The following is a 16,433-nucleotide window of genomic DNA, read 5'->3' as shown; positions in this document are numbered from 1 at the left end:
ACAAATAAGAATTTACACGTCGGGAACCGTTTCAGTGTGGAAAAGGTCATGCATATCATAATATAATAATGCATTGTTATCCAAATTTAACTTGTGTACAAAATTTTAGTTCAATTGGTATCTGCGATATCTGCTTCAAAATTTGAGTTACAACATTCCACCCGAACATACGAACTTACATACATTGCAAGATAATATCTTATAAGAAGATTTATGAATCAAATTTCTAACAATGTTGTATCGAACGTCACTAATCTAGTTTTGTCTGTGAGTTTTGTCAAGTTGATAGACAGCTTGAGTTGTCGAACTCCTGTCATATCGGGTCGGCCAACTGACTGAATGTCGTCGTCATGTCATGCAAGCACACCAACCAAAATTAATTTATTGGCGTTTGAAGATTTATTTTTAATTTAAAATATAATTGTTTTTAATTAAACAGTGATGGCATTATCGTAATTTGAGTAACAATAATATTATTATATTCAGTGTTTAAATTTATATATAATATTTTTTAACAACAAATTGCCACGTAGTTATTCTTTCGACGACAGTTTCTTTACAAAATGGGTGTAAAAGAAGCCAGCATGCCGAGTAAGAAGTCTATTTTGTGGGCCTACGTTCTTTGGCTCTTCGGCGGCATATTTGGGCTGCACCACTTTTATTTACGTCGCGACAGGCATGCTTTTGTATGGTGGACAACTCTTGGTGGTTTTGGCGTAGGTTGGCTTGGAGAGGTGCTCCGGATCCCCCGATATGTCAGAGATGCGAATGAAGATCCTAAGTACATGCAAGACCTGATAAATAGGATGAAGACGAACAAGAAGGTCAGTATTTACTGTATATATGTAGGTACTTGAAATATTCTCAGTTTAATTTAGGTTTGGTGTGGGGCTACAACTAGGAATATGGTACTAAGCATTAAAATGATATTTTCCTTATTTGTAAATAACTGGTATAGATGTAGTTCCAATTGCTACTGTCTATGTAGCACTGAAATCCTACAACAGAGCAAGTCAAATACTCCTCTCCTTGTTGGTTATTAATTGGCTCAGTTTGGACACAGACATTATAAGAATAATTGTCATGTAATATTAAGAAAAATTCTCCAGTAGCATGAACTGCTGTTCATGGAAATTGAAATCTAATCAACCAATCAATTCCCATCCAGCCCAATCTGACTGAGATCCTATTGTTGTTCTATTGTTTTATCTCTAGGATCAAGGTTTAATTGGGATGCCATGGAATTAACCCAGTACAAATATTATACACATTGGTGTAATAGAAAGCAAAACTAAGACATGGGAAATATATGGGGAAAGTGAAGGATTGCTGGTTAATATACAGATTTTTTTATCATTAACATTAACATTCGTACAATACTTTGATTCACACTGTAACATCTTTCTAATTTTTTATTTTTATTTTAAGAATAATTTCTTCTCGGTGGCGTTTGGTTAAACCTAAGTGAGTATATTATTGCATGATAATGTGATTATTTGTATTTGTTAATGTGTTGTAAATGTTTAGTCTTTAGTCATGTGTTTGTTGTTTTAAAGCACGCACTTTAGTATTTGTTGTTTCATATGTCATAATTAACATTCATTTAAAAACATAATATCATGCACTGTATGGAAAAGTTGCATGCCAAACACCTGCCACCTTTTAAAGCCTGGTTTGTGTCCCACTGCTGGGTATATGCCACACCTTCCACATTGGATCAAGAGTTTTAGATGCAGAAAGGAAGTCTGCCCAGCAATGCATAGAAATACAATATATATAAAAACAAACCACTGTGCTTGCAAAGTAGGTAGTTCTTTTTCACAGAATTAATGTTCTCATCTCACATGTTGTCGTGTTAATGTAGAGCTGGCTATACACTTTCGCTGAACTTGGACTGATGCTGACGCCAATAAATTAACATTGTGTAGTTTGTATTTGAGCTTTTATTTAACACAATGAAAAACTAGTAATGTATGCCAAACTGTTTGCCAATAGTGTATAGCCTATAACATGTGTCCTAATTAAAATATCATTCAATGTCTGTTTCGTAAAAGAAGTTTATTGCCTTTTATTTTTGTGTTTTTGTATATATGTATATCCAAAAATCTATCCAAAGTGTGTAAGTTACTAGATACACTTAACTCTTGTTACTTTGAATCAAATAGTAGTATTGAATTAATTATACAATCCAAAATTTATTTGACCCCATAGATCTAGTTGTGCAAAAATCCATTCACAGTTTTTGAGTTAAACTCAAACTGGCAAACAGATATGGTGGACTTTTATTACATGGTGATTTTGCCTGGTTTTTATTTGTAATCCTGTTATATCTTTGAGGCTCATTACAAAAATCTAAATTTCACAGCCTCCATTCTCGATGAACCGCTTCACCGGGATGCTGATGGTCGGCTACTCCTGGGGCCAGATGATGATGCTCGCAGTCCCGCCCGATGAGGTTTGGGGTATCAACTTCAGATACCTCAACTACCTGATACCGTTGGTGGCTGCTCTTGGTAAGTAATTGAACTTTTTCTTATTTAACGTAAGACACAATGTTTATTTTTTGCAGCCCTTCGTGAGCCACTGCTGGATATAGGCCTCCTTCTGTCTACGCCAACCATATCTGTCCCGAGTGATCCTTATCCAGTTGTCAGTTGTGTCCAGCAATTCCCTTTACATCGTCGACCCATCTAGCTGCAATTACTGACACCTTAGCCGACCGACCTATTTGTGTACAATTTACATGGACTGCAGGCCATCAGGCAATCCGCTCAATTGTTTACTATGCTGAAAAGATGTCAGGATGGTTTGATGTCATTTTCCAGGAGTATGGGTAGTGGGCAACATCGGCCGTGAACAGGGTAGCCTCAAGTGGCCTCTTCTAGCTGCCTACGTTACATATCCAGTGCGCTATTACGTCTACGATGAGACAGTATGGTTCACCCTCATGGTTCTGGCTGCTGCTTTGGTCTTCGACACCTTTTCTAAGGAGTGGCGGAGGACACCGAGGAGGCATCATCTTGCGAAGTAAGTCATAAGTATATATCAGCCATTTTGTAATAACCCCATTGGTGGAGTACAGGCCTTAATATGGATAAGCAGTATGGGCCATGACCCACCATGCTGATTGGTGGGTTTAAACGACTATAATTACAGGCCGGACCGGCTAAACGTGCCTTCCGAAGCACAGATGAGTTCGAGATTATAGTAATAGCTACATTTTTGGTTACTCACCCAATTATTGACCATTGCGAAAGTGACTTAACCGATATTTAGGTTTAATATTGCCGCATGCCGATGTCGCAATCAATTGCACCATCGTGGACCTCATAAATATACCTTTACTAGGTTCTGTCAGCTACATCGCCCGCGTGAATTTCCCACCGGAACAGTTCCAATATTTCATGACTCCAGTTGACTTACAAAATCCTATTTGTATTGACACAATATCAACATTTTTGTAATTTAGCATATCTCCATAAGTGATCAAATGTACAAGGTTTATTTTATGCAAATAAATATATTGATTATATGACTTATTATATATTGATGATTTGCAGGCGTGTGGCGGTGCTAGGTTTGTGCGCCTGTCTCTACTTGTCCCTGTGGTGCAGTTACCTGTACTTCCACGGCACCATAACGGACAGTGAGGGCGATGAGGTGCCGGTATATGAGGCGTTACACCACTTCTTCACCAGCCCTTGGTGAGTTAATTATCCCAACTAATTGTATAAATAAGTTTGTTTGCTCCAAGCTTTATCTGCTCAAGCATTCCTCTTGATTTTTTGCATATATATAGTGAGGAGTATTGGGGCTTCCCAATAGGCTACCATTTATAAAAAAAAAAAACTACTCTCGGGGGAAATTATAAATATTTTATGTACTAATAGGGTATATGAAAAGGACAGAAAATTGTAAAAATGTCTACTTTAGATAACACAGATATTTGTATAAGATCATTGTGATAATTCATAGGCTGTAACCATGCAGTTGAGTCATTATAAGAAGATTTAAAGTTAGAAGAAGAACACCGTGAACGCAATATTTAAGGTAGCTGCCGAAAAAACCTATTTTTTCCCTAACATATCGAGATATCACGTTTTAGTGTTATTTAGTAGGACGGGTGTGATTGTATTTATTGTATTGTATTTTTGTTATATTTATTGTGTTATAATTATTGTCTCAGTAATGATATTTCTAATAATATAAGGGCCTTCGAATAGTCGCCGAAATAAAAATGTCGTCTACCCTATTGTTTAAAGAAGAAAGTGAGCCTTATATCTTATATGTATTGCAGGTGGTTAGACGTGAAGCAGTGCTTGTACGACACGTACCAATATGCGCAACATCACGGCTGGTACGAGGTGTGGAAGCAGATCATCGAACTGTCCGACCCTCACGGCGAACAGAACGCTTACAAGGTGAGTTTTTTCATTATTTTCTTGTGTTATGACGCCAAAACGATGATTTTGACACGACATGGTTGACATAACATTTTTTTTGCAATAAAGCTTGAATAAATAAAGAAAAACATCCGCAGGTTCTCGGACTAGGTCCAGAAGCTAGTCAGCAAGAGATCACATCCACCTGGCGTCGCCTCTCCCGCGAGAACCACCCTGACAAGGTCAAGGACCTCAGCCAGCGTCGCGCGGCTCAGGAACGCTTCATGGAAATACAACAGGCGTATGAAATCCTCTCCAACAGCAAACACAGGAGGAACAGACGAAATAAAAAGGATAACACTGAACGCGCCGACGAAAAGATCGAGTTGTAAGTTTATATGAGTTCTTTAAGTGGCCGATATATCCCCTGCACACTAGTGCTCCCATCATTTTTCATAGATTTTTTTAGTCAACTGTGACCACTTACTATAAATTATAATACTTTCTTATAACATTCTTTTTGCGGCATAATGTTATTTTTCGCTATGAAATAATATTAATTTGCTAAAAATGTGATGGTGGCTCTAGTGCGGCTAGATACGGCCTTAAGTATTCCGTAACGCCAAAATAATATTCAAAGACTGGAATGTTTCACTATATTTCGTTTTCATATGAATGTCCTATTTTTGCTAGTGTGTGTGTAGCTAGGTGTCTTGGATACTATATCGAATATGGCTAAACTATCAGAATATAAATAGCTAAATAGATTCAAATTTATTAAATTGTAAAAGTAATTTGTATTTAAAATGCGTGCGTTTTGCGAATCAGTGACTGCGCTACAAAAATCTCATAGAATTTAAAATCATTGCTTCATTGTCTAGGCGGGAGCTGTCAACGTGTTAATTGTATGTAGATAATAATATTATGGCGAAAATACACGCGCAAGTAGCTTGTACACTTGTGTGCCAGCTACTGGCACATCTAACTGTCTGTCAATATCAGTTACGTCAAGTTTACGATGCAAGCTTCTATTTTTCTATAGCTTTATCAGATGTTTTTATCTACACAACGATTTTTTAACACATGTCGTTTCTGAAGACTTTATATTAAAAGTTCATAATAAAATCATAATACGCGAAAGGCTAGAAGATTACTCTTGTCTAGTTAACGTATAAATACAATTTATAGAATAAACTAATGATATCTTCTATTTCAAATCTGCTCGAGTTTTGGAACAAATGAAATATGTAGAAGTAGATAAAAGACATTTTAAAACAATTATTTAGTCTTCAAATTTAAATACTATAGTAGAAGAGAAGAATACTATAGTTAAATTGTCACTAACAATTAAACTAGTAAACAATCTTTAATACAAATATATCAAATGGAAGTGTTTGTCCGTTATGTATTAATAATAACTGTACTGTTGTAAAATCTCATTTGGTGTAAACGTATCTTTAAAAAGTAGCTAATACTATAGCCTAATTGGAATACAAAAATATATATATTTTTGTCCAAAGGAAATTTTACGGGGCCTAAAACAAATTTTGTTTTAAAAAATCACATTCCACTTAATTATTTGTTTATATTAATAATTATTTGTTATTTTATTATCTTTATAGCGATTTTTTAAATGTATTATATTTTTTAGTATTTTGAATTGATGTATAAATGAATTTGAATCTTATAAATGATCTGATCTTTTCTTTTTTGTCCAGACCAAATGTTTGAAGTCGAAAAGATGCATTTACTATGCCAAATTATTTTCTTAAGGTAGTGTAAAGTAAATTTTCTTCAATTGAATAATTTATTTTAATAGATTAGTTTTAATAATTCTTTAGTAGAAAGTTAATATTTGTATTTTCATTGCGTAATTAGGTATAATCTGTGCATGATACCTATATGTTCTCATCACCATTATTCGCAGGATGTTGTCTATTTTCTATGGAGAATGCAAACTCGTGATGAAAAACAACGCTAAAAAACTTTGGATTTTAAAATAAAATTACCAATTTAGTAACAATATTCGCCTTTATAAAAAAAATTTTAAAATACAGTGGCAATAAAGCATATTACGTTTCTTTAATATAAATCGCACAGATTAAACTGTTTTAAATATTCTACGTTCGAATCCGAATAAGTAAATTTTGAAAGAAGTTGTCGTATATCTTACTGTCCCTTTTTTGATAATATTTATGTACAGACACAGTGCTGGTATAGGCCTCTTGTCCATTTGTCTCAAAAAGCTTAAAAAAATACATAAATTAAAATAATATAAAACTATGATTAAGCGCCGTGGTTTTAGACATAGTTCTCAGTGTTGTATGGATCACTGAGCTTGTTCCGCCCCTGCTATACACTGTCGGTAAAGTTTAAACTTTAGCGAACGACGTACATTGCTGGTTTTTCTCGCGGTAGCATACAAAGCCAGCATGCAAAGTACGCTAAGTACATTCGTTCGTGTGGGCATTTGTCGGCACCACGGGGACAAAATACTTGATGCCAGCTTCATTGTCGCCGAACACAGTGCATATTTACCGCAATAAGAAAACCAGCAATGTATACTGAATCTGCAGAAGTTTGGCAAACTGTTCGATGACAGCGTGGAGCCGGCATAAAGCGTAACTGCGTTTCCATGGACAAGTGGCCTATGAGTTAATGTTTTTTAATTTTTTAACATTCAGAATTGTAATGCGTAATATAACTGAGCCCCGTAATCATTATGATTCTATGTCACCATGTTATGTCTTTTTTTTCATATTCCAAGTATAATTTGATCAAAACGGGCGCGGAGATAAAATTAAGTTGTGAAAAATAATTATAAATCCGTCCAGTTATATGTACCTACTTATTTGATTTATTGAGATATGTAAGTACATTTGTATTTTTGTACGTATTATTTATGTTAGTAAGTAGTATTAATGTATTATTTATAATAAATATTATTTTACTTATATGTTTATAATTTTATTTAAAAGTCCGAAAATATAAAAAAATGGTTGCCTGTAAAGTCGGTTTTACGGGCGAAGATTTTACGTGACAACGTCTTTTTACGCGCGCAGCAGACCGATCATAGTTGAGTGGGAGAGAGACGCAAGGCATTCGGCGGGCCTCACTCTCGTTCGGTGACTCATCGTAACGTTACCGGGCGTTACACTTTTTCATAAGTGACTCCCAGCCGCAACCTAATTTAAGACGTTGTCACGTCAAAAGTTCTAATCCCACTGATTTCATTTAATATCGAACCATGCCATTGCTGGGCAAAAGATTATCCTACGAATTCTTAATCAAAAAGGTATTTAGTTGCATCGTACAGGGGACAGCGTTCCTTGTAAAACATCAAAAACCTCTCAGGACTTGTCTCAGGAGTTTAGCTTGCAACGTGTATTTGTGATAAATACGTTAGTTAAACTTTTATACAAAAAGGATGAATGAGTCTGACCACTTCATATCCTCCCGTACATGTAGTACATACATCAGAAACACAAGGGAGACATATAGCTGTGTTGCTGATAAGAAACAATAGCATTCCCTGATATAATTCATTATTATATTTCCAATAACACACATGAGATCACACGCTTTGCGCCTTCAAATTTACTATCAATGTCTATCTATAATTAGTACTACTAACGCAAACTACTTTTTTTTGCCATTACAATACCAAATATAACAGTAATTGGTCAAAATTATGAAGCTGTTGATAATATGGTGCCTGTGCTCCTAAAGACACTAGTCATAAATTCATAAAATCCGCTACATAATCCATTGCGTAGTTTTAAAGACTTGACCATACAAAGGTACAGACAGACCGGGAAGCGACTTTGTTATGTACTATATAGTAATACAAGGCATTTCATATTGTAGTGTCATCTGAATAAGCGTGATATATTTTTCAATATGGGAATTTTAAGGTTACTAATAAAAAATCAATTTTTTATTTGTAATTTTCTTTTATTGTGGTACATTAAGTACCAACTTTAATCGTTCACAATTTTATTGAACAAACGTTAGCCATGCGAACTTAATCTATAACATGTATTCACCAAATGCATTCTATAAGTATACATAATTTGAATATGTTTACATAAGCACTAATAAACTGCCTTATTGAGAAAAAAATCGGTTATATATACGTACGTAATATATATATATATATATATATATATATATATATATTTGCAAATAGATACCTTGACGTTGTTCTCGGAAAAATTACAATAAAATAATTCTACAAGGATTCTGTTATTTGCTTTTGAGGTATATGTCGGAACCCTAAGCAATATATATGATCGGGATTAATCATAATTATTTTCGATTAATATATAAGTATATATATAATAAATGTACTAAATTAAATTCCGAGTTAAAGATAAGGATATTTAATCATAACATGTTTTTTTCATGTAAAATTTCATTAATTTTCCTTTGATAAAACTTCAGCTTTAGAAGAAAACTTATAAACAAAAAGTAAGTATATTATAAAAATCCTTGCATAGGCTTTCTGAACATTAATTCACTGCTATATATAATATATATAATGCAGTTTACTTTCCTTATCGTAAACATATTCGTATCCAATACGTTATAGTTTATATTGTATCCTATTTTATTTGTAATGGCACAATTAAATTTAGCATTAGCACGGATTTCATAATATTTATTAATAAAAGGAAAACAAAAATTACATTGGCGTTCAATATGTCCGTAGCAACTACGACATACAAAAACTTTTAATAAAAAATATATTGTGTGTCTGTATGATCCGAAGGACCATGCTTGGAATTTTAATGTTACCTGCGTAATTTTAGGGAATAGTATAAAGATAATATTAAAATTTAAGTTTACATATAGTCTGTAGATAAAAGTAAGTAAACTATTTTTTGTTTGTCAATTTTATTTCAACATATTCTATTGTTTTCGACAAAATATTGTATTTCTTTTACAAATCAAATTATTGGTAATTAACGAATTCTAAACTTGATCCTCCAGACACGCAGATACTATTATAAAATATGTACAGTTGGATAGATATATATTTACAAGTTAATGGCATTGGTCTAACAAAAACACTTATCTAAATAATATTAAATTAAAATTAAAATTGCATTTCGGCTGGAAATATTTGAGCTCGTTTTGTGCTAATGACAGCTCGAAATCTTAAAATTAATGTCTTTTGTGTGCTTGCTATAAATATGTATAAAACTTTGTCAACATATAGACAATATTTACATACTATAATACAGAATCTAATGGTAGATTTAGGCAAGTTTACAGAGCAAGTTGGCCAGCTGCGTTGGTTCCCAGTGGTCCCATCCTTGGCAAGATTTAAATAATAAGCCATTGTTTAGGAATGTATCTGTGGAAATACATACAGGAAGAATATTAAAGAAAATATAGAATAATAAAATTTCTTAAAATATGCATAGTATCTATAGTAATTATATCTACATTCCTTTATGGGAACAAGTATACAGCATAGAGGAATGTAGACGTAATAAAGGCAATATTTTCTTTCATTCACTTTTTAACGAAAGTTTCTGTTTTGGCCTGCACTTAATTATTTCACTGGTCCCATTATATTGTAATTAATCTAATTATCACAGTTTAACATTAAATTAACACTCGAAACTACTGCATCGCTATTTCTTAACGCTATAGCATCCGAGAAACGTAAACATAGCCATCCTTATTCTAAATTAATAAATAACTTATAATTTGTTAAGTGCGTCAGACAAACTGATGCATTGAAATATTTTTACAAATTACTATATCGTAACAGTTCCTTTACAAAATTTAAGTAGAAAAAGATAACAAGTCGTTTATTATAACTGAAATAAAATTCTTAGTCGAAATTTATCAACAAGCTAACACTAGCCATCGGTTGAATGGCACGAGGGGCGCGGCGCGCACTATTAAGTAAAAAAGTCATCGAAAAGCGAAAGTCACCGCGCGAGCGTCACACTGTGGTCTCGTTTCTGCGGAGAGGCTGGAGCTCGCGCTGCAGGTCGTTGTAGTACTCGTGGTCCGACATGGACTCCTCCTCCACCGAGCGCTGCGGCAGGTACTTGCTGGTGCCGGGCCGCGGCGCGCCGTCGCCACTGCCCTCGCTCACGCACAGCGACTCCAGCGGCAGCGGCTCCGTCGGAATCCCCAGAGTCTGCGCCGGCACGCTCTCGTCCGACATCAAGTACTCAGGGTTGTCAACGCACCGCTTCGGACCCACGAAGCTGTTGTACCGAATCTCTTTCACGTCCTGGCCCTCGCCGCCCTCGCCTATCAAATCCATATACGCTGAAGCGTTCTGGTTGTGTTGCGGCGATGGCATCAAGTAATCGTCCTCGTCCAGTGGCAAATTCAACTTCAAGTTTCCGACTTGAGCTTCTTTTGTTTTCGACATGCTGTCGAAATTGCCGTCTATAGAGCCATCTGGCCGCGTCTTCATGGGGTCACTACAGTATCTGGAACTGGAGCTATCTGAAGCGCAGACCCCATTATTATAATAATGCCTCAATTCAGGTCCATCAGGATTGATTTGATGGTTATATCTGAGGAGCTCTTGATCCCACGTCTCGGGTCTATTGGAGCCGTCCGAAGTGAGGCACTCGGGGCCGGTGACATTGTTGGCCCAGGAAGAGGACGTGCACGGCTTGAGGGAACTGGTTTGAGTTTCTACTCCGGCGCTCATGGCGGAATTTGAGGTGACAGTGCCTGGCACTGTTTTGAATTTAGGCTGCAAGTATTCGTCGGCTTCTACCAACGATTCTGGACCTTCCATCGCCGACGAAAGATTTCGTATCATTTCCTTTTCATCCTGAAAGTGCAGATAAAGTAATAAGTATTACTTAAGTAACCTTTTATTGCTTATTGAAGTATTTAATTCATACTTCGCTCCACTACACATGAGCTCTGTTTGTGGAAATCGGCGCAGGTTCATTGCTTTGTTTTTCTATGTGTTCATACAAGTTCACATAAAAACTAAGCTATGTGTGTCGAATGACCGTAATTATGGCCGTGTTGTGCTGTCGTAAGATACCTATTTACAATTTAAATTTCATTTATTAAACACTAACAACCTAGGTATTTATTAGTTTCTTGTGCAACTGAAAAGGTAGAGGTATACTTAGCAATATTTTTTGTAAAAAAAAAGATTTCTGTTGATGTAATTAAACAAAAATATTTACCTGTGTAGAGTAGGATGGCAAGCGCATAAACTTGTCACCAGGTATGACGAGGTATCTTCCAGGGTCTCTCGCCATTTCAGCGAACGTGTCCGTCAATTCTTTGAATGTGGGCCGGCTATCTGCGTCCAGCATCCAACATGAGACCATTGTGCAGTAAATGTCCAGGGTGCAGATGCTAGGCTGAGGCAGCTTCAGTCCGTTTTCAATCAACTCCGGTACATTTCTTGCAGAAATATTTTCGTACGGTCGTGCACCATAACTTAATATTTCCCAAATAGTCACACCGAACGCCCAAACATCGCTCTTGTGCGTAAATATCCTATGCTGTATGCACTCCAGGGCAAGCCACTTTATAGGCATCTTTCCTCCTGCTGCTTTGTATTCATCCTCATTTATATCTAGCAATTTCGCTAAACCGAAATCTGTTATCTTCACACAGTTCGGAGTTTGTACTAAAACATTTCTAGCTGCTAAATCTCTGTGCACCAGTCTCTTTTCTTCTAAGTACGCCATTCCGCGGGCTATTTGAGTGCACCAGTTCAAAAAGGCTTTCGAACCAATTTTTTCTTTATGTGTTCTGACGTAATCCAGCAAGCATCCGAGTGGCATCAACTGAGTGATCAACATCATCTGATTCGTCATACAAACAGCCAGTAACTGAAGTAAATTAGGATGCTCGACACTTGCCATTATGTACGCCTCTTCTAGGAACTCTTTACTGGTATTGGCACCTGTACCTTCTTTCAGCACTTTGATAGCAACCGGAATCTTAACATTCTCACCTTCTGGAACCCAAACCCCTTTATACACTTTTCCAAAAGCACCGAATCCTAACATGCCTCCTCTTCGAAGCTCACCTTCTTTTACGATTCGCAGCTTGGCTAGATTTGGCTTTACATTTGTTGGCCGAAGAGGCTCATTATCCTCGCATCCTGTAAGGACCATTGTCATTTTTACTGCTTCTTTTTTAGCTTTCGCTTTCTGTCTACATGTGTAGCCGATTATTCCCAGAGTAACTAGTAGAACAAATGCAATCACTAATATAATTACCAAAACAGTTGGCGTTTTTGCGGTAGTCATCGAAGGCAAATCGTTAGCTGATTCAGAGCAATAAGGTTCGTCAATTGGGTCTTGTAATAATTCATCGAAATATATTTTATGAGGCTTATTTTCTGGGCACACATCCGTACAATTGAAAGAAGTGTTGGAATCAACAGAATTGTCTTCATTGAGGAATATTTTTAGATTTTTACACTTCACACAATCTGTTGAAGAGGGTCCGATGCAACCGCGGCATTCTTGGTGACACGGTGTGCAAGTTCTGGCTACTTCGTCGGTAAAGTGATCTCCTGGACATTCTTCCTCGCACTGATCTCCTCTCCTATATCCTTTGCATACAGTGCACATGTGAGTGTGGATTCCAAACCCTGTGCATTGTCGACAGAGTGGATGGCACTTTCGGCAACCAATGTTCACCTGTTCATCCAGCGGCTTGACATTTCCTACCCATTCGTTGTAGTAACCATCCGGACATGTTTCGTTCTCTTTGAGGCAGCGTTCTACTGTTGCTTCAACAGTAATTATTGCTTTCCTGCAATAATTGCATCCACCTTCGCCAACAGTGTTCAAAGGGCCTGTGCAGCCCTTGTCTCTATTGCAGTTTTCGTGGCATGGCATACAGGTGCCGTTTGTCGAAGGATATCTGGATATCGGACATTTTTCAACGCAGAAAGGTCCATCCCGTACATGTTTACATTCTGTGCAGTTGGCATGACTGGGACCCGTGCATCCGCCAAGACACTCTGAATGACATTTCTCGCAAGTCTTCGGTCCGGCTTTGTATAAGCTGAAATAATTGAAATGAAAAGTAATTTAGTAAACGATAAAGCAGTCAGGCAAAATATTACCATTACTTTGTTGATCTACAATGCACTAAAAGGTTGGGTTGTAGGACGCCGAACCGGTAAGAGCGAGCCAGCCCACTCATAATACAGCTTTGTTATGGTAATCAGTACGTCGGACTTGATGAAGGCTGCCACCGAGCTTGATATGCATTTCTTTGATATAGCTGCCTTATTGACAGCTACCTCATATTCTAAGTTAAAGATTTGCATTTTGCAGTATGTATGTATTTGTATTAACATCCATATAATTACTTACCCTGGTATAATGCTACAGTTTTGTATGCACATTTCTCCGAATTTGAAGTTTTGGCATGAAAGGCACTGGTCGGAGCCGGGGCCCCAGCATCCGTCGGCGGAGCATTGCGGATCGCACACCAAATGTTCTGTTGAACAATCATCATTAGGAACACAGTCGACAGATAAGTTCTATCTCTTTACTGGAAAGGCCTTTGACACTGAATACTATGTTTTTAACAGACTTTTAAAAAAGGAGAAAGTTATTTCTTTTACGCATGACGTTTTCGAAATGCTAGTAGTAGGCAGCTAAATAGTTGAACATACAATTACAGGAAATAATGAATATAATAAATCATAAAATAGCGCCTTTCCAGTCCAAGAGATTCAAATCGCATTGCATATAGGTGAGTGACATGATTTGGTTAGTATGGTTAGTGTGTAAATGAATTGTTGATACATAAAGAGAGATTGATGATAATTAAATAATTTAATACAGAAAAACAAGTGCAAAAATAATTCGCTTGCAAATGTGGAAATAGAGAAAGGAGTATAATCGCAGTCGCATGAGCGAAAATCTTATCTAACTACTACTATGAGGATCCCCATATTTAAAAATACAAATCGCTTAGCTAACTCACCACACGTCTTTTCGTCTCCGTTGTTTTGAATGATTTGTTTATGGTCTTTCGATTTCACTAATTTATTCCAGGCTATTTTATCGGCAAAGCACAGATCTTTGTTTTCCATTATTGCTATAGCACCAGAGTTCACTTTTTTCAGCGACTTAAGTCCCAAGGACTTGAGAGATGTTTTGACGATATACAAAGAGGCGAAAAGGTTTTCCACAACTTGTCGTCCGCCAATTACTTCCAGATTTCGGAAATAAGAAAGACTAGTAAAATTTGGATGCAGAGCTTGCACATTCAAATATCCAGTTACCTCACGCACCGTGCTAAACACTTCTAACATGTCTGGATCCATCTTAGGATATCTCTCACCAAATGAATAATCTGAGTTTACGTGTTGAAATCCAGTGAAAGTCATTTCGAGAATTTCTATAGATCCATCTATTATAGTGCAGTCTCTAAAACTCTTTATATTTCCGGAATGTATAGGTTTCTCAGCTCGGCATGTTTTCGGACATGTTACATTGCATGGTTTGCATTCACCATTGACAGCAGTCTTGTTCGGTGGGCAGCTTCTAACGCAGGCTCCGTTGTCTTTCAGGAGATGCTCGGGACAATTTCGGACACATGTCGCACCGTAAGCGTATTTCCCGTTCGGGTTGGGCTCCCAGGAATACGTAGTTGGGTTATATATTTGCATCGGCGGACATTCCTGAGAGCAAGTGCCTTCATCGTAGAAATTTCGGCAGGCAAGACATTGCGTTGGTAGCGGACCGGTGCATCCGCCGGCGCAAAATGTGTTACAACAGTCCCTAGGGTTCTTGCCAAAACATCGACCTTGGTCACACTGAGGACTGCAAATGGTTTTTGAGAACTTTTGACAGTTTTCAGGACCTTCTCCCCAGCATCCTCCTTCACAAGATGGGTGGCATCGGGAGCAGACGCGTTCTGGTGTTTGAAAATCGTAAACATAAACATAAGTCGCATTAGGACCAGTTATTATTTCCTCCCAGTTTATCGTTTTGACGTGGCAGAGATTGTAGTTGTTATAGATGCCCACGCTTCCTCGGAGGACGTCACGAAGCGCCGGCAGTTCTAAGGTGAAAGCCGATGACATGGTCACAATGAGGGCGAACTCTTCATCTCTCACATTTAATTTGAATAGTGTTCTGCCTCGAATGATCTGCAATTGCGGCAGGATAATCTGTCGCACGTTCACATACGATATAAGGACGTATCCGGTGACTTCTCTTATGTATTTCAAGAAAGACAAGTCCATTGTGTCGTTTTGCAGCCATGTCAGCTCGAGGTTACCGTCGACGTAGGTACAGTTCGTGAAGCGATCGCGAAGATTCCTGTAGTGGGTGTCGCGATTCGATGGCACCGACATCCGTCCATTTGTTCCGATGCATACTGAAAATAAAAGAAAGAAAAATTTAGTACCCGCTGCAAAACTGTATGTGTATTAACATAAGAATAAGAATCAATTCAGTATTTGCCTGTAAGTTAATGGTGCTTATGTCAATAAAACAATGTATTTGTAGGTCGTCGCGTCGGATCGACAACTTAGGACAGATCGCGTTTAACGAAGAGGCGGTGCCGTGTGGGCGGGCTCAAAAGCCTGTTCCTTCTACTACGATACACTTAACGTCACTATTTGTGGCCAAAGCGATGAAATGGCTTCCAATGCCGGTTTCTAGCCGCGACTCGAATGGCGCGCGGTATGTAAACATCTATGAAATTTAAAATAAGGGACGAGGTATCAAAGGTGTCGTGCTTGTTTACCGTTGATCAGCTTGTTATACAAGCTTCAATAACACACGGTCTACTATTTTAGGACCGTTTAATGTGGTTGTTTTGTGCGTTTTAAAATATCACACGGAAATAACTTATATCATTCAAATAATCGAATATATCAACTGGAAAAATATCCTTTCCAAGTTTAAGTGTAGTCTACGGCTTTAGTTTTAAAATTTAAATAACTGACTTAAAATAATGACCAATGCTTTTGTGTCCTTAAAATGAGGCATTTAAAGTATACGCTATGTATTTCTGGAGACTTGTAAATTACATTAACAATAGACAAGTTAAATGAATCTT

General features: G+C 37.1%; 2 protein-coding genes across 3 annotated transcripts in view; one reads left to right on the top strand and one right to left on the bottom strand.

The window, feature by feature from the left end:
* The first annotated feature begins 318 nt into the window (after nucleotides 1-318).
* Nucleotides 319-7,338, top strand: wus (wurst). The gene is made up of 6 exons (XM_053768892.1): nucleotides 319-824; nucleotides 2,366-2,513; nucleotides 2,826-3,027; nucleotides 3,561-3,704; nucleotides 4,298-4,421; nucleotides 4,541-7,338. The coding sequence occupies exons 1-6, from the start codon at nucleotides 564-566 to the stop codon at nucleotides 4,772-4,774; spliced, it is 1,113 nt and encodes a 370-aa protein (XP_053624867.1). The 5' UTR covers nucleotides 319-563; the 3' UTR covers nucleotides 4,775-7,338.
* Nucleotides 7,339-8,545: 1,207 nt separating this feature from the next.
* Nucleotides 8,546-16,433, bottom strand: part of Egfr (Epidermal growth factor receptor) — a 101,443-nt gene continuing 93,555 nt past the window's right edge. For both annotated transcript variants that reach the window (XM_053768890.2, XM_053768889.2), the window contains exons 2-5: nucleotides 14,346-15,746; nucleotides 13,727-13,853; nucleotides 11,567-13,412; nucleotides 8,546-11,196 (exon numbers count right to left, since the gene is read on the bottom strand). In XM_053768890.2, coding sequence (XP_053624865.1) covers nucleotides 10,342-11,196; nucleotides 11,567-13,412; nucleotides 13,727-13,853; nucleotides 14,346-15,746 — 4,229 coding nt within the window. In that variant the 3' untranslated portion in view covers nucleotides 8,546-10,341. The remainder of the gene's footprint in view (nucleotides 11,197-11,566; nucleotides 13,413-13,726; nucleotides 13,854-14,345; nucleotides 15,747-16,433) is intronic.

This window comes from Plodia interpunctella, chromosome Z (assembly GCF_027563975.2).
Source record: "Plodia interpunctella isolate USDA-ARS_2022_Savannah chromosome Z, ilPloInte3.2, whole genome shotgun sequence".
In the NCBI taxonomy this organism is placed as follows: Eukaryota; Metazoa; Arthropoda; class Insecta; order Lepidoptera; family Pyralidae; genus Plodia; species Plodia interpunctella.
The sequence above is the reverse complement of the archived record's forward strand: the minus strand, read 5'-3'. Positions and strand labels throughout refer to the sequence as shown.

Excerpts from the sequence above, each read along its gene's own strand:
- wus (XM_053768892.1), top strand. The coding sequence starts at position 564 with ATGGGTGTAAAAGAAGCCAGCATGCCGAGTAAGAAGTCTATTTTGTGG. Across the intron at positions 3,705-4,297 it reads CACTTCTTCACCAGCCCTTG|GTGGTTAGACGTGAAGCAGT; the intron begins GTGAGTTAATTA and ends TATGTATTGCAG. Across the intron at positions 4,422-4,540 it reads GCGAACAGAACGCTTACAAG|GTTCTCGGACTAGGTCCAGA; the intron begins GTGAGTTTTTTC and ends AAACATCCGCAG.